The sequence below is a fragment of the Pipistrellus kuhlii genome, unplaced genomic scaffold (genome assembly GCF_014108245.1).
Source record: "Pipistrellus kuhlii isolate mPipKuh1 unplaced genomic scaffold, mPipKuh1.p scaffold_m20_p_11, whole genome shotgun sequence".
NCBI classification, from domain to species: Eukaryota; Metazoa; Chordata; class Mammalia; order Chiroptera; family Vespertilionidae; genus Pipistrellus; species Pipistrellus kuhlii.
In genome coordinates, this window is record NW_023425416.1 from 49,129,175 (window position 1) to 49,156,428 (window position 27,254).

The following is a 27,254-nucleotide window of genomic DNA, read 5'->3' on the forward strand; positions in this document are numbered from 1 at the left end:
CTGACAGCTCCACCCACTCGCCTTTGACAGCTCCACCCACTCACCTCTGACAGCTCCACCCACTCACCTGTGATAGCTCCACCCACTCGGCTCTGACAGCTCCACCCACTCACCTGTGACAGCTCCACCCACTCATCTTTGGGACAGCACCCACCACTCACCCTTGACAGCACCCATGTCAGAGCAGAACTGGTGTCTGCTGTGAGCATTATATTTCTGTTGTTAAAAAATTATTTTTATTAATTTCAGAGAAGAAGGGGGAAAGAGAAGAAAAAAAAAACACCAACCAATAAAAACATCAATGATGAGAGAGAATCATCGATTAGCTGCCTCCTGCATGTCCCCTTCTGGGAATTGAGCCCACAACCTGGGCATGTGCCCTGACAGGGAATGGAAATGTGACCTCCTGGTTCCTAGGTCACTGCTCAACCACTGAGCCTCGCCGGACAGTGTTATATTTCTGGTTTAGTAATGTCTCCCCTGCCACATGCAGTGAAATAATGGAAAAGCAAGACGCTGAGAAAGGAGAAGAGAGATGAGGTTATTTATTTATAATCCTCCCCTGATACAGGATTTTATTGATTTTAGAGAAAGAGAGAGAGAGAGAGAGAGAGAGAGAGAGAGAGAGAGAGAGAGAGAGAGAGAGATCCACGTGAGAGTGAAATATCAATTGGTTGCCTCCCACATGCGCCCTGATCAGGAATCGAACTAGTCACCTGGGCATATGTCCTGAACTGCAATCAAACCTGCAGCCTTTCAGTGCACGGGCTGATGCTCCAGCCCACTAAGCCACACCGGGCTGGGCAGGACTGTTGCCCCTTTAAGGACACATTCCTTTCCAGAACTGCAGCACATCCAGCAAAGCGAGAGGGTGTCCATGAGCCAGGCGGGGGACCTGTACTTTGCGAACGTGGAGGAGCACGACAGCCGGAACGACTACTGCTGCTTCGCGGCCTTCCCCAGGCTGAGGACCATCGTGCAGAAAATGCCCATGAAGCTGACCGTCAACAGCTGTAAGTCCAGACGACGTGCCCTCCGTCAGGAACGCTGCACACAGACGTGACTGTGATCTCATTCCGGCTGATGCCAGCGAGAGCCGGGTTGTTTAGTTCGACTCCAGGGAGGCCCCTGACAGGAGACACCTGCCCCTGCAGTTGCCCGGCTCTGTCTCTGAACAGTGAGCCAGCACACAGGACATCCCGGGGTTTCCCAAGCACGGCTCGGGCTTTGATTCCCAGGATAAGCCAGCGGGCTGGAAAGATGGGAGAGCCCTGCCCTAACCGGTTTGGCTCAGTGGATAGAGCGTCAGCCTGCAGACTCAAGAGTCCCAGGTTCTATTCCAATCAAGGGCATTACCTTGGTTGTGGGCACATCCCCAGTAAGGGGTGTGTGGGAGGCAGCTGATTGATGTTTCTCTCTCATCGGTGTTTCTAGCTCTCTAACCCTCTCCCTTCCTCTCTGTAAAAAAAAAAAAAAAAAATCAATAAAATATATTTTTTAAAAAAGATGGGAGAGTCCATCAGTCAAAAATAAAAGGGGAGCAATATTACACATTTCTAAAAAAAAATAATATTTTTTAATTTTTTTATTGATTTTAAGAGAAGAAGGGAGAGAGATAGAAACATCAATGGTGAGAGAGAATCACTCATTGCCTGACTCCTATTGGGGATCGAGCCCACAACCCAGGGAGGTGCCCTGACTGGGAATCGAACCTGCAACCTCCTGGTTCAAGGGTTTGAAGCTCAACCACCGAACCACACCGGCCAGGCGCCATTACAGTTTATTGCATAACTTTTTCTGTCTTTCCGAAATGGACAAGGTTGTCTGAATTGCTTCTGTCTCTGCCTCGAGTCCGGGTGCCACAGGGAAGGCATCACGAGGGAAGAGAGACCCGTAGGCTCCCAGGGAGCACCATGGGCTCTGCTGGCATCGGGTGGGCATGGCCGTCCCATTGTCTCATTTGGTTGGTGACTTTCTCCATCATTATGTGTGCTGCATGGTGCCTGGGCTCCGCCACCGCCTCCTTGGCAGCCTCTGCTCTCCTCCTCAGAGCTGCCACTTGTGTCTGCCCACCTAGGTTCGCCTGTGCTAGTTCAAGGTTAAGCTCCCCATGCATGTTCCTCCCACTGTTTCCCTAAAGATGGGCTCTGGTGAAGCGTGCCAGGCCTCACGCTATGGTTCTTCTCAGGAGGAAATGTGGCTCTTCATTCTCTGTTGGCATCCGCACCCACCGCTGTGTTTGTGAGTCTCATCTTCCATTCTTTCATTTCAGTAAAGCATGCTAACGACTCGCGTTCATCCTCAGAAACCGGTCCTCGGGGTAAGTCGGTCATGCGTAGCGTGTTGGCAGTTATTCTCAGCGTCGTAGCTCGTTGCCATCTCACAATTGCAATTTTTCCTCTGGTACCTTTGTGAGTTTACTAAAATACTAATATTCACGTTAAGGAAGACCCCTTAACATAGAGGTGTCTATTCTCCCCCCCCTTAAATATAGTAGGGGTGAGTGAATTAAATGTTAATTTTTAAGATTATGATTTTTAAGATAAATAAGCAGGCTAATTTTTAAGTTGATAATTTTGTGTGGCCTACTAATCCTATATAATAAAACCCTAATATGCAAATCAACTGAATGGCTGAATGGTTGCTGTAATGCGCACTGACCACCAGGGGGCAGACACTCAATGAAGGAGCTGCCCCCTGGTGGTCAGTGTGCCCTCACAGGGGGAGCCCCACTCAGCCAGAAGCCAGGCTCACAGCTGGTGAGCGCAGTGGCGGTGGTAGCAGTCTCTCCCGCCTCAGCAGCAGCGCTAAGTCCCCCCCTTAGATGTCTGCCTCCTGGCTATCGGGCCTAAGCCAGCAGACAGACATCCTCCGAGGGCTCTTGGACTATGAGAGGGTGCAGGCCAGGCTGAGGGACCCCTCGCGACCCCCAGTGCATAAATGTTGTGCACTGGGCTTGTAGAGATATTATAAATATCCAAAGGCCTTTGGCTCCTCGCCCTGGTTTATATGAAAAACACAGACACAGAGACACACACAGTTATTGAATGGGGCCAATCACGACTCATGTGTAGACCACAGAATCAGACGTCGGGGATCTGAAGGGCTTCCGTCAGGAAATGAGCTCTCTGCTGTGTTTGAATCCTGGACATCAGGCGTAGCAAGGACAGACTTCCTGTTCCGCCTGCGTCACTCACCTTGCTCCCGGGGGTGGGGGGAGGTGTGCCGGACCACGTGCAGGAGGGCGTCTCCGTGGGGACACACCTAGATGCGGGAGGTGTGTCTGTGTCTGTCCACACGCTCACACCCACAGAGGCTTCTGTCTTGAGAACGGTCTAGAGCCACAGGACAGCCGCTCTCTGAGCCCATGAGAAACAGGGGACTGTTCTCCTTCCAGCAAATTCCATCAAGCAGAGGAAGCCCAGCCTGCTGCTGCCTCCGGCCGCGAAGGGCCCCAAGTCCGAGGTCACCGTCCTCCGGGGGGACACGCTGGTGCTGGAGTGCTTCGCCGAAGGCCTGTGAGTACCTGCCCCGTCTGACCGTCCGCTGTGTCAGGGATGCCATGCCCATGAGGAGCCCCTGCACACCCATTCCCAACCATCGCCTTTTTAAAGAGCGTGAGTGCGCACATGTCTGGAGGGAGTGATGGTCACTCCACCTGGGGTTGGCCCTGGGGTTGACCCGTAAGCCCTCCCGCTGTCGGTGTGGGAGTGAGGACGGGTGATGGTGACAGGAGCCCCCTGTGCTCAATCAGCGGGTGCCACCCCAAGGCTGGAGCCGGCGGCCTCGGAGGCGGGGGCAGGTCCTGGTCCTGGGCTGGCCCCGTCCCTCCAGCTCCTCATTAGGTTCCCGGTCAGGTTCCCAGGACCCCATCTGCCTCTCCTGCCCCCCGTTTCCCATGTCAGGCGGGGGGCCTGTCCACAGAAGCTAAGACAGCTTCACGTGAGCCTAGAATTCCCTGGACTTCATCTGGAAAAAAGACAAAAACCCAAAACACACGTTTCCAAACCCCCCAGGAAAGCACGGGGTCCTTCACTCGTCACATCTTTTGTTTAATTCACTCTGGGGTGCCATCTGGGTTCATTGGATCGCACAGGTTTCCAGTCCATGATACGTGACCTGTATGTAGCGTTGCGTGTCCACCGCCCAAAGGCAAATCAGGTTCCACCGTCACCCACATTTGGAATTACTGCGTTTACTGAGTGACCTTCATCAGTCCTTGTGAACAAGCCCGTCTTCTCTAACACGTGGTCAGGCAGGTGGCCTTTCCCCGGTCTCCGTCTGTCTGTCTGTGCTGCCCGCCTCTGTCAGCCCAGCACCCGAGTTCCTTCCTCATCTGCGAGTTGAGGTCCCCCACTTGCCCCCCATCTTTGGACAGTGGTCAGTGGGGCAGGACATGGAGTTTGGAAGCCATGGTCACCCAGAGCTCAGTGCACTTCCCCAGTGAGTGGCTTTCCATCAGACTCCAGGGGCAAGTTTCCGCGGAGGGACAGCCCTAAGCTTGGTAAATGCCACTTTCCATCGGGCCCACAACGCCAGGTCACTCGTCTGTCCTAAACCGCCCAAGGGTGTGAGGCACGTGACTCCCAGGTGCCCTGGCCCGGCCCGTTCCGGAAGCTGGTCTCTGTTGTGTGAGAAGGTAGGTGTGCCGGGCCACTGGGAACCGTGGGGGAACCACCGCCCTGTGGTTTGACCCTCAGGAGCTGGTAGTGGGAGAGGTCACCTTCTTTCAGGACTTGTCACCGTGCCCATTGGCCCTTTGGGCCCAGCCACGTTTCAGCAGCCCTTCCTCCCTATGTCCTACAAGGCCATAGTCTTCCTCCTGGGGGGCTGGTGTGCGTGGCTTTTTTCACAATCACGGAAACGCTGCCCCGTGCTGTGGAGAACATGCAGCCCCGGGAGGGATCGGCAGGAAGGACAGAAACGTGTCGTCCCGGGACCCGGGGCCTTGGTGCCTTGACTTCCCTGGCACGGCCCTGCCTCCTGGTTCTGGGGGGTGCCTGGACCGTCGGGACACGCTGTGGGGATTGTAGAGAGCTGCACAGTCACCTCCCCCGGGAGCTTTAAACCACACCATCTGCAGTCAGCAATCATTTCTGGACACCCATCTGGTCTCTTGTGTCTCGCACACCACGTGTCGGCTGCATTTCTCCACGTCCCCGGTGCAGGGGAGGGGGGGCAGGGGAAGGGAGCCCTGAGACCTGGAGTCCCCTCTCCTGTCTGTCTCCAGAATCAGAGCCACCTCGATGTTTAATTCCTTTTCCACCCAAGGAGCTGCTCCACGCAGTCAAGGGATGGGTTGTCTCTGAATCGGAGGACACGTAGGAGAAGTTCCCACCTGTGGGTAGCAATCATGAACAGGAAATTCAGCAGGGACACTGGTGCCCAACCTGACCTTTCACCTTCTCATAGAATAAGGAAGTTAAACAATGTCCCCTCAAGAGTATACGCTCTTGGGAGTTACATCCCCAGTGGGTTAAATCTGAAAAGGAAGAGTCAGCGGTTGAGCTATCCGCTGTTACGTGCGTGTACGTTTTTTTTGTGTGTTTTTTTTTGGGGGGGGGGTACACCCTGTGTTTTCCTTCAGCTCTTCCTTGCTCAAACGCTGTCAGTACATCTTCCTTCAATTAACTAGAAAAGAGCAAGAAAACCATTTGGCGAGGATATAGCTGCCGAGGGCCGGAGGTGTGGCTGCACCCCCGAGGAAGGCTGACTGCACCGTCATGGCCTGACACCCCCACGCCTCTCCCTGTCTTCCAGGATGGGGTGTGGAGGATCAGACTAATCTCCAGGATGGGCAGAAAGGGAGGGCTGGCACTGCCAAAGCCTGGGCTTGTGAGGGCTCTGGGCGGGGGGCGGCGCTGCGGTCCAAGCAGCCTGTGACTTGGCAGGTCTCCACGTTGACAGATGGGGTGGGAAACAGCCATTCGGAGACTCGGGCGAAGCACCTGTTAGGCCGTGAGCTCCAAGGCCCGCAGCGGATGCACGCGTGCGGCCCCTGTGGGCTGCGTGCTCTCAGCCTGGCCCAAGTCAGCAGGGGCTCAGGTCTGCAGCCAGCCCTTCGGCTGAATCACCTGGGACATTGTCTGCAGTATCTCAGGGCTCCCCTAGGCCGGCTGCTGGTGCTCCTTTATCTCGTGTTCATACTCATACAGGGAAGGGACTGCTATTTCCAGCCACTTCCCGTTGCCCACAGGGAGATCTCACACCTGACCCATCTCTTGCCCCTAGAGGCCCAGTGCATGAAGTTCATGCAAGGGGCTCAGCCCTCACAGCCCCTCATAGCACCAGCTTCGTGTGACGGTCATCTGGAAGGTCATCTGGACAGTCCTTCTGCTGTTTGGTCTAATTCCGTATTAGCTCTTCATTTTATTTTATTTTATTTTTTTATAACATATTTTATTGATTTTTTTATAGAGAGGAAGGGAGAGGGATAGAGAGCTAGAAACATCAATCAGCTGCCTCCTGCACACCCCCAACAGGGGATGTACCCACAACCAAGATACATGCCCTTGACCAGAATCGAACCTGGGACCCTTCAGTCCGCAGGCTGACGCTCTATCTACTGAGCCAAGTCGGTTTTGGCGTATTAGCTCTTTATTGTATAGGATATGAGCAGGTGTCCAGTTGTTTGTCCTTCACCTGCCACACCCACGTCCAGCCCGACCCTGCAGCCAGCCCCGCAGCCAGGAGGGAGGGTCTGAGGAGGAGCCTGTGGAGGAGGTGCTGAGGGCGGAGGCCTGGGCCTGTGCCCACGTTCACCCTGGCGGTGGTGTGGGTGGGTCTGGGCCCTGGGAATGTAGACGGACGTCGCTCGGTGGGACTCTGAGGGCACGCAGGAAAACATCGCGACGAGGGGTGTGTCCTGTGGGGCTCTTCACGTTCCCTGCGACCCATCTAAAGCCACGTATCCCTTACGGACTGTTTTCCAGGCCAACGCCACAGGTCGCCTGGGGAAAAGTGGGCGGCGATTTACCGGAAGGAAGCGACATGGAAGACAATTACGGCAAGACGCTGAAGATAGAGAACGTCTCCTTCCAGGACAAAGGGACTTACCACTGCATGGCCAGCAACTTCCATGGCGTGGCCACGCACGATTTCTACGTCACCGTGGAAGGTATGTGGCCACCCACGCGGTTCACTTCGCTTCCGTCCAGCGGGGACGTGGCGCCCTCCCCCTGCACAGCAGGTGTGCTGCGGCGGGAACGGGCCCACGTGGACTGCGGAGCGGGCTCTGGGTGTCACGTCACCCCCTGGCCTGTCTCTCACCCCGACCACAGGGAGGGGACGGTGACGAAGGATGTCACCGCAGGGATTCAGTCAGAGGCCTCCGGGACTCGCTCACAGAGTCCTCCAGTCTGGCCTCCTGGCCTGGCCCCGTGAGAAAAAACGTTAATGGAGGAATGTGCCTGTGACCCTGCCCGAGGTCGGCTCTCAGAGCCGTGAGCTGAGATGGAAGGAGGGTCAGGGTGACTCCAGGAAAGCGCAGCCGTGTTCCCCGCCCCGTCATTAGCTCGCCGTGTCCGCCACGCGTCCCCTCCGCTTTCTGCTTTCTCCCCGTTGAGATGTGCCAGGCGGACACGCTGCGGTCCCAGCTCTTTCCCGGGCACGTCCTTTCCCTCCGCGCGCAGAGGGTGTTCTCCGGGTCAGTCCTGGGGAACGAGGACCGGGCTCTGTGGCAGAGAGATGAGCTCTCCACCCCAAGGTGCAAGCACACCTGCTCCAGTGAGGCTCTCTCTGCAAGCCCACCCCTTCCGGTCAGCAGCAGGGGGCGCTGTGTGTGGTGGGACAGAACTGTTTAGGCAATGGTGCCATTGTTTAAAAAGGGCGCCCCAAATGCAGGCACGGGGCCTGTGCCTGCTGTGGGGAGGGAGGCTAGGCTGCCTGTCACCTGGGAATCTGATTGGCGCAGGCTTCCTCCCTGGGCGGGACTGCACAGAGGTCACCTGGACGGGGGCAGGGGGCTGTGCTGGCCGAGCCCGTGGGGTGGTCACGGCTTTCACTGCGTCGCACCGTGTGGGCCTCGGGATGAGGGAACCTGTTCTCTCTGGGGCCTCGTTCAGGGACCGGCTTTCCAGGGCTCCCGTTTGTATCCCAACGGAGTTTACCTGTGAAACTCAGTTTGCACAGGGAACCCTAGGTCCAGGCCCTCCCCCAATCCCATTCCAGTTACTGGGGAAAAGGAAGACGGAGACACATGTCACCCCCCCCACACACACACACACACTCAGAGTTAGCACCACCGCTTAGCAGGCCGCTGTCTGGGGGCCCCGTGTTCCCCAGGTCTCTCCCACTGGGTGAGTCACTAGGTGCGGAGGACCCGGGCCCAGGGCTGGGAACATCACATTCTTGTTCGACAGACAGGAGAAGCCATTGCTGTGCACACACAGGACCCCGGGCTGCAACCGGGGCCGCGGATCGTGCGGAGAGGAGGCGTTGGCCAGGTGTCTGTTCCCTGTGGTGGTGGTCCTCCTGGGCATCTGTTTGGCTGGGCTGGGCTGGGCAGCAGGGCTGAGTTCCGGGACCCCGCCTGGGCCCAGCACCAGCACCAGCACCAGCACCAGCACCAGCGCCAGGACCCAGGCCTGCCCGTAGCTGCTGCTGGCCCCCGAGCTGCTGACTCCTGCAAACCCCTCCAGATGGCGGGCTTGGCTGCTGCGGGAGCTGCACATTTTAGCAATCTGGCTGCAGTTTCCAGGCTGGAAGGCGAGCTTTCAAAAGAATTGCAAGGGTTGCAAAAAAGAAAAGAAAAAAAAAAAAAGAAAAAAGAAAAAGAAAGGGAAGTCAAGGGTGTAGAATAAATTATCCCCTTCGCCCAGTGGCTGGAGGACTGGAAGGAATATAGGTTTTCTGCCCAGACTGTCCCGCCATTCATAAGCCAGCCAGGGGCTCCATTGAGATGCTAACCATGTTTTTATTGGGGACACTTAATCCTTTCCCCTTAAGGAGACACCACTAATGCCTTGTTGTGTTTTGGGGGTTGCCCTTCACAAATTCAGGGACCGGGACGAAGGCAGGGACCTCCAGGAGCCCTTCCCGTGGTTAAGGGTGGAAGCCGCATGAATGCAGCCCTCCTTGGGCACAGGGGCGCTGGCCAGCGCGCTTTGCTTTCACGCAGCTTCTCTCTGCCCTCGCCTGCCTCCTTCGCTCCCTCCCTCTGACTTTGGCTTAGAAACTCCAATTAAAGGGCCACAGGGGCCACATGGGGAGGGATGGGCAGCCGTGAACTTTGAAAGCCGAGTCCATCTGAAAGCCCCCTATGCCTCCGTGAAGGCAGGCGCTGTGTGGGGTTCCACCCCCCCCACCCCTCCCCATGTGAGATTCCTCTTTACTCCGGGACACAACAGTCTGAAGATGGGGCAAGCTGCAGGTTCACGTCCTGTGCTCCGCAGAAGCAAAAGCAGCCTGGAAGCTGACTCGGCAAAACCGGTTCCTTCCAGATTTCACCGTGTAAATACTGCACATGTAGCAAAGGAGATGTATCATGTATGCAAGGGAACACAGATAGACATATTAAGATATACACACGTAGTGTTATGTTCTCTATTACATATACCCTGTGTATTATACCAGCCTAAGCAGGGTCCAAACCTGGGAGCATTTTTATGAGTTTGTTTGAGCCAAACGGATGAGAGGCTGGGAAGGGAAATCTCGGCAAGGGGGTGGGAGGGAGCCAGTGCTCCTGAGAAGGGCGTTTTGCACAGCTTGCCCCCATCTTCAGACTGTTGTGGTTCAGTCGCGGAGTGTACTTGTGTCCCAGAGTAAAGAAGGAATCTAACGGAGGGGGGTGGTGGTGACGAGGAACTCCACACGCCTCCACTCCTTCAGCTTCGACAGGGACAGATCTTCAGGCAGACAGCACAAACTCAACAAGAAGAGAAATAGAAATCCCGATTTTATTTCGAGTGAAGATGGAGGGAAACGTCATCGTGACCAAATCTCCTTTATGTCACTGTTTTTACTGTGATACGAATTGACATGTTTTGAGATCTGATTGACATGTTTTGAGATCTGATTGACATGTTTTGAGATCTAATTGACATGAACTCACTGCAAGTGTACGACGTCATGATTGACATTCATGTACACTGTGCTCTGATCGCCCCGGCGACCCCACTGACTTCCAAATCCATGCACAGTTACAGGTTCTTTCTTGTGATGAGAACCTCCCAGGTCTTCTCTCTCAGCAGCTTGCAGACACACTGCTCCGCATACATCACAGCCCCAGCTCCTTCGCTGTGGTGTGCTCTGAGAGCTTCCGGTGAACGATGGGATCATTCTCACATTCACGGAGCTTTAACTCAAGTAGTTCACTCTAATGTAGTTTATGAGAAGACAAGAAAATAATAAAAATACCATAAAACATACACACACACACACACACACACACACACCCCTGCTCCTTAGTGAGTGAGGCGCAGTGTATAATGTGAAGATTGCATTTTAAGCTCCATATTTACAGGTTGTAGATCATGAACATGGATGTTTAACTTGGGGAGTAAGAGTTACATCTCCCTCCTCCCCCAGTGGGACAGACACCAAAGACCTTCTCTTGCTTGCACTTGAACTTGCCAGGGTTACTTGTATGTTTTTGGTTTTCCTCGTAAATCTATAGGCGTTTTCTTTCCACCTGATCACCTTTGCCCTCCCTCGATTTGGAACGTTTTTCATTTTACACAGCCCTGTGCTTTGAAGACCGCCCCTTTTTGACTAAAATGAGAGTTCGGTGGTCTGGGGGAAATACGCAGCGCCTCGCTAAGGGAATGGCGGCCTGCAGGAATGGTGCGGTGTTCTCTGAACCAGATCACCCAAACCACCACACTTCCACCAAAATCGGTGATGTGCTCCTGGCCTAGGGATGTGCTTCAGGTGACAAGCACTGCAGTCTTGTTTGCACTAAAGAAACAGCCTCCTTCCGCCCTGGGCCTCCACTTGGAGTTATAAACTGAAGCCCTCGGCACAGCCAAGTGCAAACAATTGAAGTGTGTCTTATCCTCATTGTTCCAAAGGCAGAAGCTAAGGCTGCTATCCGGCTTCCCTCCCTCTTACAAAAGACTCGGGATGAGTGCTGCCCTAGATAGACGGGTAGGGTAGGCATGGATGTGAAATGCTGCAAAGCCATTCACTCGGAGATACTTACACTAAGTGCAGGACATTTTCTTTCTTCATATCGGCCACGCTCAATTCCCTGCCGCTGCTTGAGAAAAAAAACCCATAAGCACCGTCTGCCTCGTCCACCGTGCTCTGCTGTTGGGATGGATGCTGTGCAGCAAAATATTGAAATAGCCAGTATAGATAACTGTTTTCAGTGTGTGTAATTTATCCGTGCTGACAGTCCAAATGAGAACACACACATGCACACCTAGGCATGCATGCACACAAGCGTGTACAAACCGGAACACAAGCACATGTGCATACATGCATGCACACATGCAGGCATGTGAATACACAAGCACATGTGCACGCACACAGCAAGCACGGGCGCACATGCACCCTGACCTTACAGAACACTCAGCAAACATCCCTGAGCCCTGCTGTGCCTGCCACCTGCTGGTGTGTCTTGGAAGTGCGGGCCTTGGTGTTGGTGGACCCTCTGATGTGGATACATCTCTGAGGAGCCGTGACTTTGTCCCCAGAGCCCCCTTACTGGACGAAGAAGCCCCAGAGTGGCGTATACAGCACAGGGGCCAGTGGCATCCTGCTGTGTGAGGCGAAGGGCGAACCCACGCCCGTCATCCGGTGGCGAGTCAATGGCGTCCCCATAGAGGGTAAGTGCCAACCAGCGGTGACGGGGGCGGAAGGCCACGGAAAGCCATGGAAGGCCGCACACGGAGGGCCACACCCACCAGCGTGGCTCAGTGGTTGACATTGACCTGTGAACCAGGAGGTTGCTTTTTGATTTCCAATCAGGGCTCATGCCTGGGTGTGAGCTCCATCAACAGGAGGGGGGGCCTGCAGGAGGCAGCCCATCCATGATTCTCTCTCACCATGGATGTTTCTGTCTGTCTCTCCCTCTCCCTTCCTCTCTGGGATCAATGAAAATCATATTTTAAAGAAAAGCAAGGAGGGCAGGAAGGGAGACAGAGGGAAGGTGTAGGGCCAGTGTTGGAGGGTTGGCGCCAGGTGGGTGAATGTGGGAATCACGCTGGGCAGGATCAGGACCTGAGTTTATAAGAGAAGTGATGCCCAGGGCATATTGGACCGGCCCACTGCTGGGAAGCTGGGCGTGTCACCCTCGGGTGTGGCTGTGGAGAGGGAGGAGCCTGAGGCAGTCGCCATTTTGGCAAATACCAAACTGGAGGGTTCTGGGGTTGCAACTCACGGCTGAAGGTGGGAAAGTCTAAAGGATTATGTGCCGTGAACCATCATTCACCCTCCACGGCTCTTCAAATAGACATGCCGTGTGTCATGCGTGATGGAGGGCGCATGAATCTTTCAGGCCCCGCGTTCCTCACCCGGGCTCTCCAATCTCCTGCAGAAAATCCATTTGCCGGCGACGTGGTCTCCCCCGGAGAGGTCAGCTTCACCAACCTGCAGCCCAACCACACGGCCGTGTACCAGTGCGAGGCCTCCAACGCGCACGGCACCATCCTGGCCAACGCCAACGTCGACGTGGTCGGTGAGCGTCCCCCCGCCTCCCCCCTCCCCCCTGCCCTCGAGAAGGCCCTTCCTCAGCGTGGTCCAGCGCGCAGCGGTCAAGGCCACGCACACCAGCACGTTGAATCCTTCGCGTATAAAACACGGGTGGGCAGAGCCCTTCCGTCTGACATGTGGGCGTCAGACTTTCTACTGAGATTATACTCGCACATAGCAGCACAATTTACAGTAGCCAAGGTCTGCACGTGTGTATTTTGGATACTCTCCTGACTCAAGAACGGGCTAATATTCTGCTCTGTTCCATTCTCATGACATTCCCATGGCTGTATAAAGAGCATTGAGTTGGCACATGTTCTTTCTTTCTTTTTAAATTTTATCATGGTTGAGCGTATGACAGGTGTCTCCCCTGTTCCCCCCAAATTTGAATGACAACGAGGTACCCCCTCACACCTGCCGGAGTGGCTACCATCAGTACATCAACCCACAAGTGCTGGTGAGGATGTGGAGGCGAGGGAACCCTGGTGCACAGCTGGTGGGAATGCAGGCTGGCGCGGCCACTGTGGGAGACAGTGCGGAGTCTCCTCCAAAAATTAAACACCCACTGCCATCGGCCCCAGCAGTCCCGCTTTTGAAAATGTATCCTCAGAATCCTGAAATAATGATTCCAAAGAATGCGTGCACCCCTACCTACGTGCACAGCGGCACAATTTACGGTAGCCGAGGCCTGCACGTAAACGGTCCCTTGTCTCTTGGACTCACGTTTAAAAGTGTTCCCGTGGTTTTCGAACAGATGTCCGCCCGCTGATAGAAACCGAGGACGAGGAGAGCTATGCCGCGGTGACGGGGGCCAGCGCCTTCCTGCGCTGCAAGTTCTTCGCCTCGCCCCCCGCCCTGGTGTCCTGGTAGGTGCCGGTCCCTGAGAGAAGGTCAGCTGTGGGTCCGTCTTTGTTTCCTTCTCTGTCATGTGACAGGCACCTGTTTCCGCGTAGCCACAGGCCCCAGGGGAGACGTGGAAGCACCCTAATTGCTACCCTCCCCGGGGGGCCCGGACCAGCCCCGGGGTTTGCTCATTCGGGGAGATTGGGGGAAAGCAAAGGATCGGGGTGATGATGAAAATGAACTTGGGGTGTGTCTCCCACCGGGTGCCTCTGAGAGCCTGTGTCCTGAATTACTGCTGTTTGAGGTCATGGCTAGAGAATGACGGAGCCTGCATTCAACTTCTCCAACGTGGGTTTGCATGTAAGGTCCCTCTGTGGGGCTGGCGTCATGAGTCCAGCCATGTTGTTACATGGAGCCACATGTGTGAGGCCTCACTGGCCACACACGGTGTCTCAGGGGCTGAGACGAGAGCGGGTGGAGCAGGGCCGGCCCAGTGTGGGCCAGAGCCTAAAATGCGGGGATGTTGTTCATTGCAGATTTTTAGCGTGTTGTCTTTGATCTTTAAAAATACTCCATTGACATATTACTGATCTTGAACACTGAGATGTGGGGCTTCCCTGGCCTGACCCAGGCCCCAGCCCTTGCAATCCGGTGGAGACAGCAATGTATCCTGGGAAATTTCAGCCCTCAGCCTGCTGCTTGGAAGTGTGCGGGCTGGACGATGGTGCATGTAGGGAAATGACTCGGGTTTGCAGGGTACACAGAGCCCAGGCCCACAGGACAGGAAGGACCCCTGGGCCTGTGACGTTTCCACTGACCAGTGTCCCCAACACAGCAGGGGCTGTGGAGGGTCATGGGCCCTCAATCCCCAGTCTCCCATCCAGGGCCCTGCAGTAATGGTCCCCTAAGGGGCTCACCATCTGACAGGGGTCCTCAAACTTTTTAAAGTGCAGGCCAGATCACGGTCCCTCAGAGAGCTGGAGGGCCGGACTATATGAACTACTAATTCCTACTGTAACACCTCGGCTGCGCTCACTGCCCAAAAAACCTGGCGGACCAGATCAGACTCCTCTGCGGGCCGCATGTGGCCCGCAGGCCATAGTTTGAAGACGCCTGAAAGCCAGAGAACATTCATTCAGCACCAGGGACAGCTGCAGGGCGGCATGACAGCAGAGAAATACAGGGCCCCTCCCTGCAGATGTGCTTCAGACCTGTGGACCGGGACATTGGTTGGGGCACATGCCTAGGTTATGGGCTGGATCGTCAGTGTGGGGCATGCAGGAGGCAGCTGATCCATGATTCTCTCTCATCATTGGTGTTTGTCTCTCTCTCCTTCTCCCTCACTCTTTTAAAAATATATATATATTTTATTAATTTTTGTTTTGTTACAGAGAGGATGGGAGAGGGATAGAGTTAGAAACATCAACGAGAGAGAAACTTTGATCAGCTGCCTGTTGCACACCTATTGGGGCTGTGCCTGCAACCAAGGTACATGCCCTTGACTGGAATTGAACCTGGGACCCTTCAGTCTGCAGGCTGATGCTCTAACTTAGGGGTGTCGAACTCAATCAGAGAAGGGGCCAAAATCTAAAATCCAACCTAAATCGCGGGCCGAATGGTTTACTGAACAGTCATAAACTGTCATTGTGATGGAAATGCAGCGGAGTGCAGTGATGACAGCGCGGTGCGGGCCACATTGCAAGGCCTGGCGGGACGAATTTGGCCCGCGGGCCTTGTGTTTGACACATGTGCTCTAACTACTGAGCAAACCAGTTAGGGCTCCCTCACTCATTTTATAAAAATCAATAAAAACATATTTTTTAAAAATACAGCGAAAGCGTGGGGCCCGGACCAAGCTCCCCTGGGCACCATCGATGGGGCAGATATGACAGTCAGTCACCCGCTGGGGGGGGAGGGGGGATGTGAGCCCCAGGGAACACTGCGTGAGGCCAGCCAGGCTCCCGCGGAATGGACAGCTCACACGACCTCTGCTAGTGCCCGGTTCGCACAGCCCCTGCTGACCCCCGCCCTCTGTCCACAGGCAGAAGGCAGACGCAGCCAGGCCTCTGGAAGGCCCCCGGTACCACGTCCACGAGAACGGGACCCTGCAGGTCCTCGAGGCCACGGCGGAGGACGCGGGCGCCTACTCCTGCTGGGTGGAGAACGCGCAGGGGAAGACCGCCGTCACGGCCAGTCTGGACATCCGCAGTGAGTCCGCCCTGTTTCCGCCTGGCGTGAGTTCTTACGTGGTCCCGTCGGTCTCCGTTTTCCCGAATGAGATGGGATTTAAGCAACACCGGCAGGGCAAGAGATTGAGTCTTTTAAAAAAATAACAATAGAAATAAAAACATCGAGGCCTTTGTTTGCTCTCACTCCTTGCTCGCTGAGCTCAGGACGCAGGGAAATGGCTGATTGGTCACCCCTCCCATGTGAACTGCGTCAGTTGTCCAGCCCGGATGGAAGGAGTGGGCACTGCCTGTGCTGCTGGGATATAGCCGCAGGCTCTGCAGGAGGACCCGCCATCCCACCAGCGCTGTGGCTGATGGAGTGGCAGGCCCGGGGGATGGGACAGGTGTGTCCTGCCGTCCTAACCCCTGTGTTCTTTCCTTCTGGGCCACAGATGCCACGAAGCTCCAGGTCTCTCCCAGGGACCCCCGCATCCCCCGGTCACACACGCTGGAGCTGCACTGTGAGAGCCAGTGTGACCCGCAGCTGAAGCCCAGTCTGAGGCTGACCTGGAGCAAAGGGGGCGCCGCCTTCGAGACCAACGGCACCGGGGACGGCAGGTGGGCGAGCGGCGGCGGCCGGCGCAGGGGTGAAAGGTCAACACTGGATCTGTACCCGGACAACCAGAGGGTCCAGGCTGCCTGTCACTGCTTGAGCCAATTCAGCAGAGGCAGGGTTGAACCATTTTGAGCGTTTATTCCAATCCTGCCGGAGAGGCGTGGGAAATACACATGTGTGCCTCCATCCTGTGTACAGAGGGACAGAAAAAATGCAGATGAGTTCAACTGATGTAGCTCAGTGGTTGAACCAGGAGGTCACGGTTCGATTTCCGGTCAGGGCACATGCCCGGGTTGTGGGCTTGATCCCCAGTAGGGGGCGTGCAGGAGGCAGTTGATGGATGTTTCTCTTTCATCAGTTTCTCTCTTATTGATGTTTCTCTCTCCATCTGCCTTCCTCTGACTCTCTAAAAGAAATCAATAACAAAAACATACTAAAGAAAAGCAAAGAACATAAAACCCCCAATTATAGCAGTTTCTCTCCCCACAGGACAACATTTATATCAACTAAAGAGCAAACTGCTGTGAACATATTTCAGATGTAATGAAATTTTATTTTTTAAGAAACACTTGAATACTTACGTACAAAGCTATGGTAAAAGTTGTATTCATCTTAATAATTTTTTTGTGTAGTGATCTGATTACAAAGTGGCAAAAGTGGAAGGAATGATAAAAGCCATGGACAGAGGATGTAGGACTAGAAGGGCTGGTCTGCCCCCTGCTGGTCAGATGAATCCCACAGTTTAGCTGCTGCGGGACTCTAGGTGGCAGCCTGCTCAGGGGTGGAGGGTGGGGAGATGGAAAACGGAAGGGATTAGAAACAGATTATCTGAGTCCACCGGGATGGGGGTAGGGACGGGAAGGTAGGGAGGGGGGACAGGGTGTGTGTGTGTGTGTGGTCCGGGGCAGCCACAGCAGCTCCTTTGATAGAAGGGCCCAGCTGATTCTGCGTGGAGCTCCCTAACATACACCGGATGAGGATTGCCCAGACGTGTGGCAGCCGTGAGACAGGCTGGACTCGCCAGGCACAGCCAGCGGCACCGGTCCACATGGAGCCACTGCCCTGCGCGTGGCTGGGCTTGGCCACTGAACACAGAAGAGAACACAGTGAAACCGCTCCCTTTGTGCCGGTGGACCTGTGTGTGCCTGAGCGATGCTTTTCACATCCAGTTTCCAACCGCATGTGCATTGCATGACGTGGGCTTGGTTTTCTTTACTCTTCCTCGAATGGTGTTCAGTGGGGAGTACGTGTTGTTGTTTTTTAGATACTTTTTTAAAATTTTATTTTAGAGGGAAAGGAAAGAGAGGGAGAGAGAGAGAGAGAGAAACCTCAATGATGAGAGAGAATCATGGATCAGCTGCCTCCTGCACACCCCTTCTGGGGATCAAGCCGAAACCCGGGCATGTGCCCTGACAAGGGACTCAAACCGTGACCTCCTGGTTCGTGGGTTGACGCTCAACCCCTGGGCCATGCCGTCAGGGCCGGAATACGTGTTTTTGAAAGGATTGTGATTGTCATTCCTGGCCTTTTCCTCCTCACCCTGCGCTCGCTGCTCCCTCCCGGCAGGATACTGATCGACGGAGCCCGCCTGACCATCTCCAACCTCAGCCTGGAGGACCAAGGCGTCTACACCTGCTCGGCTCACACAGCCCTCGACAGCGCTGCCAACGGGACTCGCGTGACCGTGCTGGGTGAGCGGGCTCGCGGTGGGGCCTCCTCCGTTACCGTGACGTTCAGCCAGGGGTTACTCGGGCCCTGCACTTAGGTTGTTAGTTGGGATATTTTCAATTACGCAGTGGCCCAGTTTCAAATACTTTCTCCTAGTCTTCCCCTAAAGACATTCATTGGTGCTTCATTCCTTCTCCTCCAAGCGTACTCTTCCCAGGCACAGTGCGGGGGGCGGGTACAGATGATGCTGTTGGGATGCTGGGGGGGGAGGGTGGTGATCAGCAAAGGCCTCAGCCTGAGACAGGGACCTGGAGGGGATGTGGCCCAGAGAGGAGGGAGGCTGGCCAGGCGCCTGGGTGAAGGGTCCGCAAGCCAGGCTCCCTGCTCTCTCCTCACCTCTACCTTTTGTTTTCCACCAGACGTTCCGGATCCCCCCGAAAACCTCCGCTTGTCGGAACGCCAGAACAGGAGCGTGCGGCTGACGTGGGACGCCGGGGACAGCCACAACAGCAACATCAGCGGTAAGGACGGCAGGGGAACCCTGCTCCTTGGCCCCTCCCCCCTCCCCCTTCCTCCCGACAGAACGTACCGCAAAGCCACGTCTGACCACGGCGGGCGGATCCTCCTTTATTTATTTATTTTTTAAAAATATCTGTTATTGATTTTTTTTATTTATTTTTTTACAGAGAGGAAGGGAGAGGGATAGAGAGCTAGAAACATCAATGAGAGAGAAACATCGACCAGCTGCCTCCTGCACACTCCCTACCGGGGATGTGCCCACAGCCAATGTACATGCCCTTGACTGGAATCGAACCTGGGACCTTTCAGTCTGCAGAATGAGGCTCTATCCACTGAGCCAAGGGTTCCCCTTTAAAACCTTCGCTGCCTTGGCTGCTGGGTGTGGGTCTCCCTCTAGCTCACCCCCGCTCCCTTGCTGTTTCCCCAGAGTACCTGGTGGAGTTCGAGGGCAGCAGGGAGGAGCAGGGCCGGTGGGAGGCACTGGCGACCGTCCCCGGGGAGGAGACCACGGCGCTGCTGCCGCTGGCGCCCTACGTGCGGTACCGGTTCAGGGTCATCGCCGCCAATGAGGTGGGCCGGAGCCGCCCCAGCAGGCCGAGCGAGCACCACGCAACGCCTCCCGCAGGTGGGTCTGCGCGTGTGTTTCCAGCCAGCGTTTTCAGTCTGGCCCGTTTGGCTGCCTCCACCAAGAACTGCTAGAGGGGTCTAGGCTTTTGGACTTTAGATTTCCCCCCAAGACTGAGCTCAGAAAGTCCTGTGAACTAACAGCGCAGCAGATACTCAGACCACACCGGCTCCCTCAGAAGGGATGCGAGCGAGCATCTCGCTGAGTGACTTCTGAGAGCGGAGCATCCTGGTAAAGTCACCTGCCGGGGGAGTTCAAGCTGAATCTCAATGAGTAGAAAGTCAGAGACTCCACTTGTTTGTTTTTGTGTTTTTGGTAATCCTCACCCAAGGATATTTTTCCATTGATTTTTAGAGAGAGTGGGAGGGAAGGAGGGGGAGAGACAGAGAGAGAAACATTGACGTGAGAGAGACACACCCACGGGTCGCCTTCCCGCATGTGTCCCAACCAGAGCTAAGAATCAGGCCTGCACCAAGGTGTGTGCCCTTCACCAGAATCGAACCTGGGACCCTTCCATCCATATGCTGGTGCTCTATCCACTGAGCCAAACTTGAAGAGCAGTTTTAAAATTAAGATCCCCTGGAAGTAAACCATCTGCTGCTCTCCATGGAATAATTATGACTCCAGGAACAGGACTTCACTCCTTTAAATAAAATCTATGTTTTAAAGCCACCTCATAGGATGAGCTAAAGTTATTGTGGTAATCATCTTGCAATTTATGCATACTAGAGGCTTGGTGTGTGAATTTGCACACCGGTGGGGTCCCTCGGCCTGGCCTGCGCCCTCTTGTAATCCAGGACCCCTCGGGGGATGTCGGAGAGCTGGTTTCGGCCCTATCCCTGCAGGCCTGATACAGACAGGAGGGAGTCCAATCCTGTGCGTTGAGCATCTGTCCCCTGGTGGTCAGTGTGTGTCATAGTGACTGGTCGTCCGGTTGTTCAGTCACTTACACTTTTATTATAGATAAGTATAAACTGTATGTCTATATTTGAATATAGTCTTATATCATCAAATCATTACATTGCCCACCTTAAACTTACACAATGTTATATGTCAATTATATCTTAGTAATGCTATCTTAAATCTTTTCAGGGACTGAGCTTGATAGGAATCAATAAGTATATCAAAGTTATTTAATATATTAATTTACAGGGGCGGGAGGCAATATGATGATTTGTCTATGGGCCATACAATGGGAAAAATAATTCTAATGCTTGTCATTTTTCAGCTCCAGACAAGAATCCACAAAACATAAGGGTTCAAGCCTCTCAGCCCAAGGAAATGGTTATCAAGTGGGAGGTGTGTATTCTCTAACGTGTTTCTTCGTGTCTTTTCCTCTCTCTTAGCTCTGCTTGCTAAGTACAAGGGAAGGACAGTATTTTTAAGAAAAAGAAGATAAGATATTTAGGTTATATCATCATAGTTTACGAATATATTATATTTGTATGTGTTAAAGAACACCGAGATTTCAATGCTGTGAAAAAGAGTTTTGTGGCAGTAAATAATTTAAAGAAGGTTATTCAGGGTAGACCAAGACTCAAAACTGGGTGGCATTTCTTTGTATATGTATTTTTTATCGAATTTTTAGAGAGAGAAGAAGGGAAAATGAGAGAGAGAAAAGTTGATGATAGAGAATCATTGATTGGCTGCCTCCCACACGCCCCCTACTGGGGATCGAGTCAGAAACCCTGGAATGGGACCATGCCCTCCTGGTTCCTAGGTTCATGCTCAACCACGGAGCCACTCTGGTGGGCTTGGGTAGAGTTTCTTAGTTGACTCTTTCTTATGAAAAGTTCGACTTGACCCCAAGGATAGAATCCCAGCATCCGAACCGTAGGGCTCTGAAGATGGGAGGCGGTGAGGGACCGACTTGCACCCTTCCCAGAGTGACAGCAGTGCTCTCTGAAGAGGGGGTGAGCTCTCCGCGGAGGCGGCCCGCCGCCCAGCCTTCCTCACACCGCACACACTGTCACCTTCCTGACCGCGTGTCCGTGTCACTGACTGTCCTGCCTCTGCCTTAGCCGCTGAAGCCCCTGGAGCAGAATGGGCCTGGGCTGGAGTACAGAGTGGCCTGGAAGCCCCTGGGCGCCCCTGGGGAGTGGGAAGAGGAGACGGTGCGGGAACACAGCCTCCGGGTGATGACTTCGGCCGTCTACGCCCCCTACGAGGTCCAGGTCCAAGCCCTCAACCACCTGGGTGCCGGCCCCGAACCCCAGTCCGTGGTGCTCCACTCCGGGGAAGACTGTGAGTGACTCCTCGAAAGCAGACCCTCTCTCTCCAGGAGGCTGTGCCTCTGTCCATGACGTCCCAGCATCCTCTGCCCGCGGGGAGAGTCCTGGCTGGGGGAGGGGCTCGGGAACTGCGGCTCCTTCCTGAGGGTGAGGGTGGGACACGCAATTGATGGGTGTAGAGAGTGAGGATGTGGGAGGAAGGTTTTCATCCTCTTGAATCCCCAAGAAAGCTATTTCTATATGGAAAAGCAAAGACCTGCCCTCATCCCTGCAGTCCGTTACACAGCAAACTCTACTTGGTTTCCAGTTGTCTTTGCCCTCACACCTCAGAGACCTTGTGCCCCACCCCTGCCCAGTGCCCCGTGCCCCGCCTCCTGCCCCTCCCCTTGCTTCCTGACCCCTGCCCCATGCCCCGCCCCCTGCCCTGCCTCCTGTTCCATGTCCACTTTGAGGACCAGCATATCCCTTTGGGGTGAGAGCCTCCTGGCTCCCTGGGAACCGGCTCCACGGCAGAGCTTTTGTGAGGTTACACCACATGAAAAATCTTCTTTTCTTAAAAATACATTTTTATTGATCTCAGAGAGGAAGGGAGAGAGGGGAGAGAGAGAGATAGGTAGATAGAAACATCAGTGATGAGAAAGAACCATTGATCAGCCACCTTCTGCGGATCAAGCCCGCAACCCAGGCATGCGCTCTTACATGGCATTGAACCATGACCTCCTGGTTCATAGATGGACGCTCAGCCTCTGAGCCACACTGTCCGTCCCGGTGGAAAATCAGCTTTGAATGGGTCCCAGTCGCCACGTTCAGGGCTCTGGAGACCCGACCTCCCTCTCGTGCCCGCAGACCCCGACGCGGCCCCGGTGGTCCACGGCGTGGACGTGGTGAACAGCACGCTGGCGAAGGTGACCTGGTCCTCGGTGCCCAAGGACAGAGTGCACGGGCGTCTGAAGGGATACCAGGTTCCTACCCCTTCCTTCCCCGCGGACTGTGCCTTTCCCACCGGCCACGGCTGCTTCCGGAGGCAGGGGGCCCCGGAGCCCGCGCCCGCCCGCGGCCGGCAGGGTGACGCCCCGTTTCCATGGCAGATAAACTGGTGGAAGACGAAGAGCCTGGCGGACGGGAGGACGCTCCCCAAGGAGGTGAGCGTCCTGCGGTTCCCGGGCCAGCGGAGCTCCGGCATGCTGCCCGCGCTGGACGCCTTCAGCGAGTTCCACCTGACCGTCCTGGCCTTCAACGCCAAGGGCGCTGGTCCTGAGAGCGAGCCCTACGTCTTCCAGACCCCGGAGGGAGGTGAGGCGGCGGCGCGGGGAGGAGGCCCGCGGGGAGGGGTGGTCCAGCGGCTGAACCCATGGCAGCGAATCTGTGACCCACGGGTTTGCCTCTTGATTTCAGTGAAAGATGACAGGGCTCCGGGGCTGTCGTTTTTAACTCTCCAAGGGCCTGCTCTTGTTTTCAGTGCCCGAACAGCCAGCCTTCCTCAAGGTCATCAAAGTGGACAAGGACACGGCCACTCTGGCCTGGGGGCCGCCCGGGAAGCTGAACGGACACCTCACCGGCTACCTGCTGCAGTACCAGATAAGTAGGTGGAAAGGCGAATTGGATGCACCCGCCAGTCCACGTGTCCACGTTGCGCGGAGCGTGTGGCCCGTCTGCGGAGGCCTCGTGACCGCCCCGTGGGCAGCGGGCCTCCTGCTGGTGCGGGGCCCGGAGGACTGGCTCAGAGCCTCCGCCCACCCCCCGCCGGGTTTTAGGAAGAAAGCGTTAGGGGACACAGCCACGTGCGTGCTTTTGTATTTATCCAAAGTGCTTTCTCGTGGCGGTGTCCACGTTAGGACTGAGAGAGCCTCCTCCACACAGGCTAACATAGTGACAGTCTAGTCCTTCTCCGAAAGGTTCGCCAAACCCCGGGTTAGTGAAACCAGCATGCCGCCGGGAGGCAGGGAACATGTGTGTGGTGTTTATGGATAAGATACTTCGAGCCATCGGCTAGCTCTCCGTCCAGAGGACCTCAGCTCGCCCTTGCTCAGCCTCGGAGAAGGAAGGGAGCGGGTAGCTCCGAACAATTAGTGTTGGGAAGACACCAGGCACACGGAGAAGCAAAACTAAGGGCGGCGGCACTTTTATTATTACAATTGCCACGTTCTTTAAAAACGTTTTTTTTTTAATTTTAAGAGGAAAGGAGAGAGAGAGAGAGAGAGAGAGAGAGAGAGAGAGAGAGAGAGAGAGAGGGAGGAAATCAATGATGAGAGAGATTCATTGATCCTCTGCCTCCTGCACGCCCCACACTGGGGATCTGGCCTGCAACCCGGACATGTGCCCTGACCAGAAATCGAACGTGCCCTCCTGGTTCGTAGATGGACGCTCAGCCCCGGAGCCACGCCGGCCGGGCTGAGGCATGGTTCTCTCTCTGTCTCCTAGTAAACGACACCGAGGAGATCGGAGAGCTGAACGACGTCCACATCACCGCCCCGGCCAAGGCCAGCTGGCGGCTGTCCAACCTCAACGCCACCACCAAGTACAAGTTCTACGTGAGGGCTTGCACGTCCCCGGGCTGCGGGAAGCCCGTCACGGAGGAGGCGGCCACGTTGGGAGAGGGCAGTAAGTACAGGAGCCTAGGGGACGCAGCTGCACCCGAGGAAGGCGTGCCCGTGCGAGTCTGCTGGGCGTGCCAGTTAGGGGTCCCGGGACCTTGGACGGTCACCCTCGGTTCTCCACCCACACAGACCCAGAATGCATTTCTCTTGTTCGTAACGTTCACATTGGTTCAGGGTATGGGATTCTGCACGACAGTCATAGCTCAGCGTGTGTAAGGTCAGGGGGCTGCTGTTTGACTTAATGAAAATAAGGGCCATGAGGACATAAAGTTATTCATAAGGTCAGTGGGAGGGTATTTTCCTTTTGGAAATGTTTCCAGACGATGTGCAACACTGATCTAACACACGTTTCACTCACCCCTGCACACGCTGACTCATGCCCCGATTTTATGTGCCTGTCCAGTGGCTGGTGGTGCATGACTGACCTGGAAATGGCCAGCCAGACTGGTTTCATTTGCACAGTTTGTCTAATTTTAGTTGCACTTTTCTTTTTCCAACTCAGAACCATTTCTGTCCCCAAATTATTTCTCCAGCCACGAAGTGAGCCATGTTCTTGCTAAGCTCACCCTGCCACCAGCAGGGCCTCAGGAGCGAGATGAGAAAGCGGAGTGAGAACAAAAGGCCTGAGTGAGGTCCACATGATGGGACCTGGAGGGATATTTGGGGACAGGAAGCAGGAGAGGGAGATGGCCGGGACCCCCTCCCGCTGGATTTCAGCTCGATCTTGGGGAAAACACACACACACACATTTTCACTGAGGAGCTGTACCTTTTTAAAAAAATGTATTTTATTGATATTTTCACAGAGAGGAAGAGAGAGGGATAGAGAGTTAGAAACATCGATGAGTGAGAAACATCTATCAGTTGCCTCCTGCATACCCCCCACTGGGGATGTGCTTGCAACCAAGGTACATGCCCTTGACCTTTCAGTTTGCAGGCTGACGCTCTATCCACGGAGCCAAACAGGTTTTGGCATGGAGGAGCTATATCTTGATATCACAAAACCCTCCCCAAGTGATGCCTTTTGTCAGATTGGGGTGTGCGTGTCTTTCTTCTCGCTCTGCCTCCACAGCGCACGCGTTCGGAGGACGGGGTTGGCCCGTTTTGTGATTATTGTCTGGTTGTCACTCGGTCCATAATCTCAGAGGGAGAAGACGGGGTTCATAAGAAACAGGCTTCTGTGTGCCCTTAGTGGTCTGCACAAAACACTGGCTTCTCTGTTAGTCAAAAGCTTGTGCAACTTCGTGGTCTATTAATACTTCTGTTCCTCAAAGTCAGAGCTAACCGCCTTCTGTTCCGATGGTGCTCAAGCTTACCTCTCTGCTCCGCCAAGGTCACGGCCCCCCCTCCTGCCCAGGTGCCGTCGGGAGCGAGCCAGTGAGCGGGGCCCTTTGTCCTCAGAAACTCTGCCTCGCTCCCCCCTCGTTGGGACGTCATCCCTAAGGCTCAACACGTCTCGTCGTATCCCATTGCGAACAGAGTTTCACCACCCGTCAACATAGGGAATATATCTTACTTTTGAATGCATTGTTAACATTTCCCGGTTTCCATTTAGAATGTGGAGTCGATTCTTAGCAGAAATAGGTATTTTGGCTATTTTGTTGCATGACCAGACATCCAGTATGTCTTTCAATCACACTTGACTCCTGTGTCTCTCTGCAGCGATGAGTTTTTACAATGGCCGTGTTGGCACGCTCATGGTTTTCTTTGAAAAGTGTCCGTTTCTCAGAGCACGTCCAAGCCTCGGTGCATTGTGGGTATATGTGCCTGGAAACCTGCACTTCCTGTTGCTTACGTCCCTACAAATTCCCCGCACTTACCGTGCGGCCGCATCCGGATGCTGCTCCATTGGTCTCTATGGAGACGAGCTGGGCAAAAAGCAGCAGCGTAGCATGAAGGTAGCCTGCGCTTCCAGCAACAAGCCCCCGTGGCGTGTCAGTTCAAATTCTGCAAAAGGATGATGTGCCATTTTTTTTTTTGAGGTCCGTGTTTGGTTTGGAACCATTCACCTGACCAGGTAGACTTCCTAGTACGCACAGCATTTACTTATTATATCAGCGTGTACGTCATCCCAACGGGCCATGCATCAGCTCAAGACATTTACCGAATTCCAGGATATGAAAAAAAATAGGACCTGTTCATTGTATTGATCCTCCTGATCACTCAGGAACTCTCTCAGGGGGAAGGATGCTACCCGCTGCTCTCTCTTTCCTCCTGACTAAACATCTCTCTGTTTCCCACCTTTCGCCCGCTTCGCCTGCTCCCATGCCTGTGCTGTCCTGGTGCGTCCTCAGGCAGAGGTGTCGGGAAGCTCCCGGAAGGAGTGAATGCCACCGAACAGGCTCAGCCCCCCGAGGTGCCTGAGCCCGGAGCCGAACACGAGGTCCGCCTCCTGCCCAAGAACTGGGCCGGGAACAATAGCATTTTTGAAGATGTGATTGAGGCAAGAGGGAGAGGTGAGAAAGGGGGCAGCCGTGGGCAGCACCCTGCGTCCTGTAGATTGCTAATGCCCCCCCCTCCCTCCCTGCATGAAGGGTAAAAATGTGTGCAGTGTGCTCCCTGTCAGGAAGCAGTTTCCATTTGTTTTGCATAGCGGTTTATTTATTAGTTAGTTTTTTTTAAATCCTCACCGAGGAGAGTTTTTCCATTGCTTGTTAGGGAGAGTAGAAGAGAGAGGGAAAGGCCGAGAGAAACATCGATGTGAGAGAAACACATCGATTGGTTGCCTCCTGCACACGCCCTGAGCAGGGCCCAGGCTGGGGAGGAGCCTGTGACCGAGGTAGGTGCCCTTGACCTGAATCGAACTGAGGACCCTTCGGTCCACAGGCCGACGTTCTATCTTCCCACCGGGCTAACAGCCCAGGGCATCAGCATAGCGTTGAAAACTATCCAGATGAAAAGCTTTGCACGGATCCTTCTCCCTGACTGCTCTTTCTGGAATAGTTGCCTAAACTAGCTCCTGCTTATTAACACACGTGAATAACAAAAACTAAAACACACACACACACACACACACACACACACAAAAAGGAACTCGGACCCCAGAGTCACCAAGGCAACCTGCAGCAGACTGAGGTGGCTTCTGCTTGCGCTTCTGCCGCTGCGAGCTCGCCTCGACTGCCCGCCTGTCCCCCGCCTTCTGTCCTCACACTCACCCCCGCCAGAGGGGCCGTCCCCAGGCCGGAAAGCGCCCTTTGTCCACGTGCTCCCCAGGAAGTGTCCTCCACGTCCCCTCCCCTCCAGGGTCCCCGGAAGGAGGCACAAAACAGATGCCGTGTTGTGTGTTTATCAATGAGGTGTCCCTTCCCCGAAAGGGGCCGGAGCTGCGGGCTCCCCGGCCTTCAGCGTGTGGCTT

At 54.8% G+C, this 27,254-nt stretch overlaps 1 protein-coding gene across 9 annotated transcripts in view; it reads left to right on the forward strand.

Moving 5' to 3' along the window:
- The window catches only part of CHL1 (cell adhesion molecule L1 like), a 46,547-nt gene that overhangs the window by 13,181 nt on the left and 6,112 nt on the right, over positions 1-27,254 (forward strand). For 3 of the 9 annotated variants that reach the window (XR_006741176.1, XM_036432101.2, XM_045579506.1), the window contains exons 5-25: positions 843-1,013; positions 2,273-2,320; positions 3,398-3,518; positions 6,933-7,117; positions 7,793-7,795; positions 8,358-8,444; positions 11,637-11,768; positions 12,479-12,619; positions 13,388-13,499; positions 15,518-15,684; positions 16,097-16,262; positions 17,827-17,951; positions 18,348-18,449; positions 18,875-19,072; positions 20,301-20,371; positions 21,094-21,316; positions 22,150-22,265; positions 22,392-22,596; positions 22,763-22,885; positions 23,725-23,904; positions 26,194-26,355. Coding sequence is in view for 8 of the 9 variants with exons in the window: in XM_036432101.2 (XP_036287994.1) it covers positions 843-1,013; positions 2,273-2,320; positions 3,398-3,518; positions 6,933-7,117; positions 7,793-7,795; positions 8,358-8,444; positions 11,637-11,768; positions 12,479-12,619; positions 13,388-13,499; positions 15,518-15,684; positions 16,097-16,262; positions 17,827-17,951; positions 18,348-18,449; positions 18,875-19,072; positions 20,301-20,371; positions 21,094-21,316; positions 22,150-22,265; positions 22,392-22,596; positions 22,763-22,885; positions 23,725-23,904; positions 26,194-26,355 (2,838 nt within the window). In the remaining variant the exon portion in view is untranslated. The remainder of the gene's footprint in view (positions 1-842; positions 1,014-2,272; positions 2,321-3,397; positions 3,519-6,932; positions 7,118-7,792; positions 7,796-8,357; positions 8,445-11,636; positions 11,769-12,478; positions 12,620-13,387; positions 13,500-15,517; positions 15,685-16,096; positions 16,263-17,826; positions 17,952-18,347; positions 18,450-18,874; positions 19,073-20,300; positions 20,372-21,093; positions 21,317-22,149; positions 22,266-22,391; positions 22,597-22,762; positions 22,886-23,724; positions 23,905-26,193; positions 26,356-27,254) is intronic. The other 6 variants (XM_045579508.1, XM_045579509.1, XM_045579507.1 and 3 more) reach the window with 6 other exon arrangements.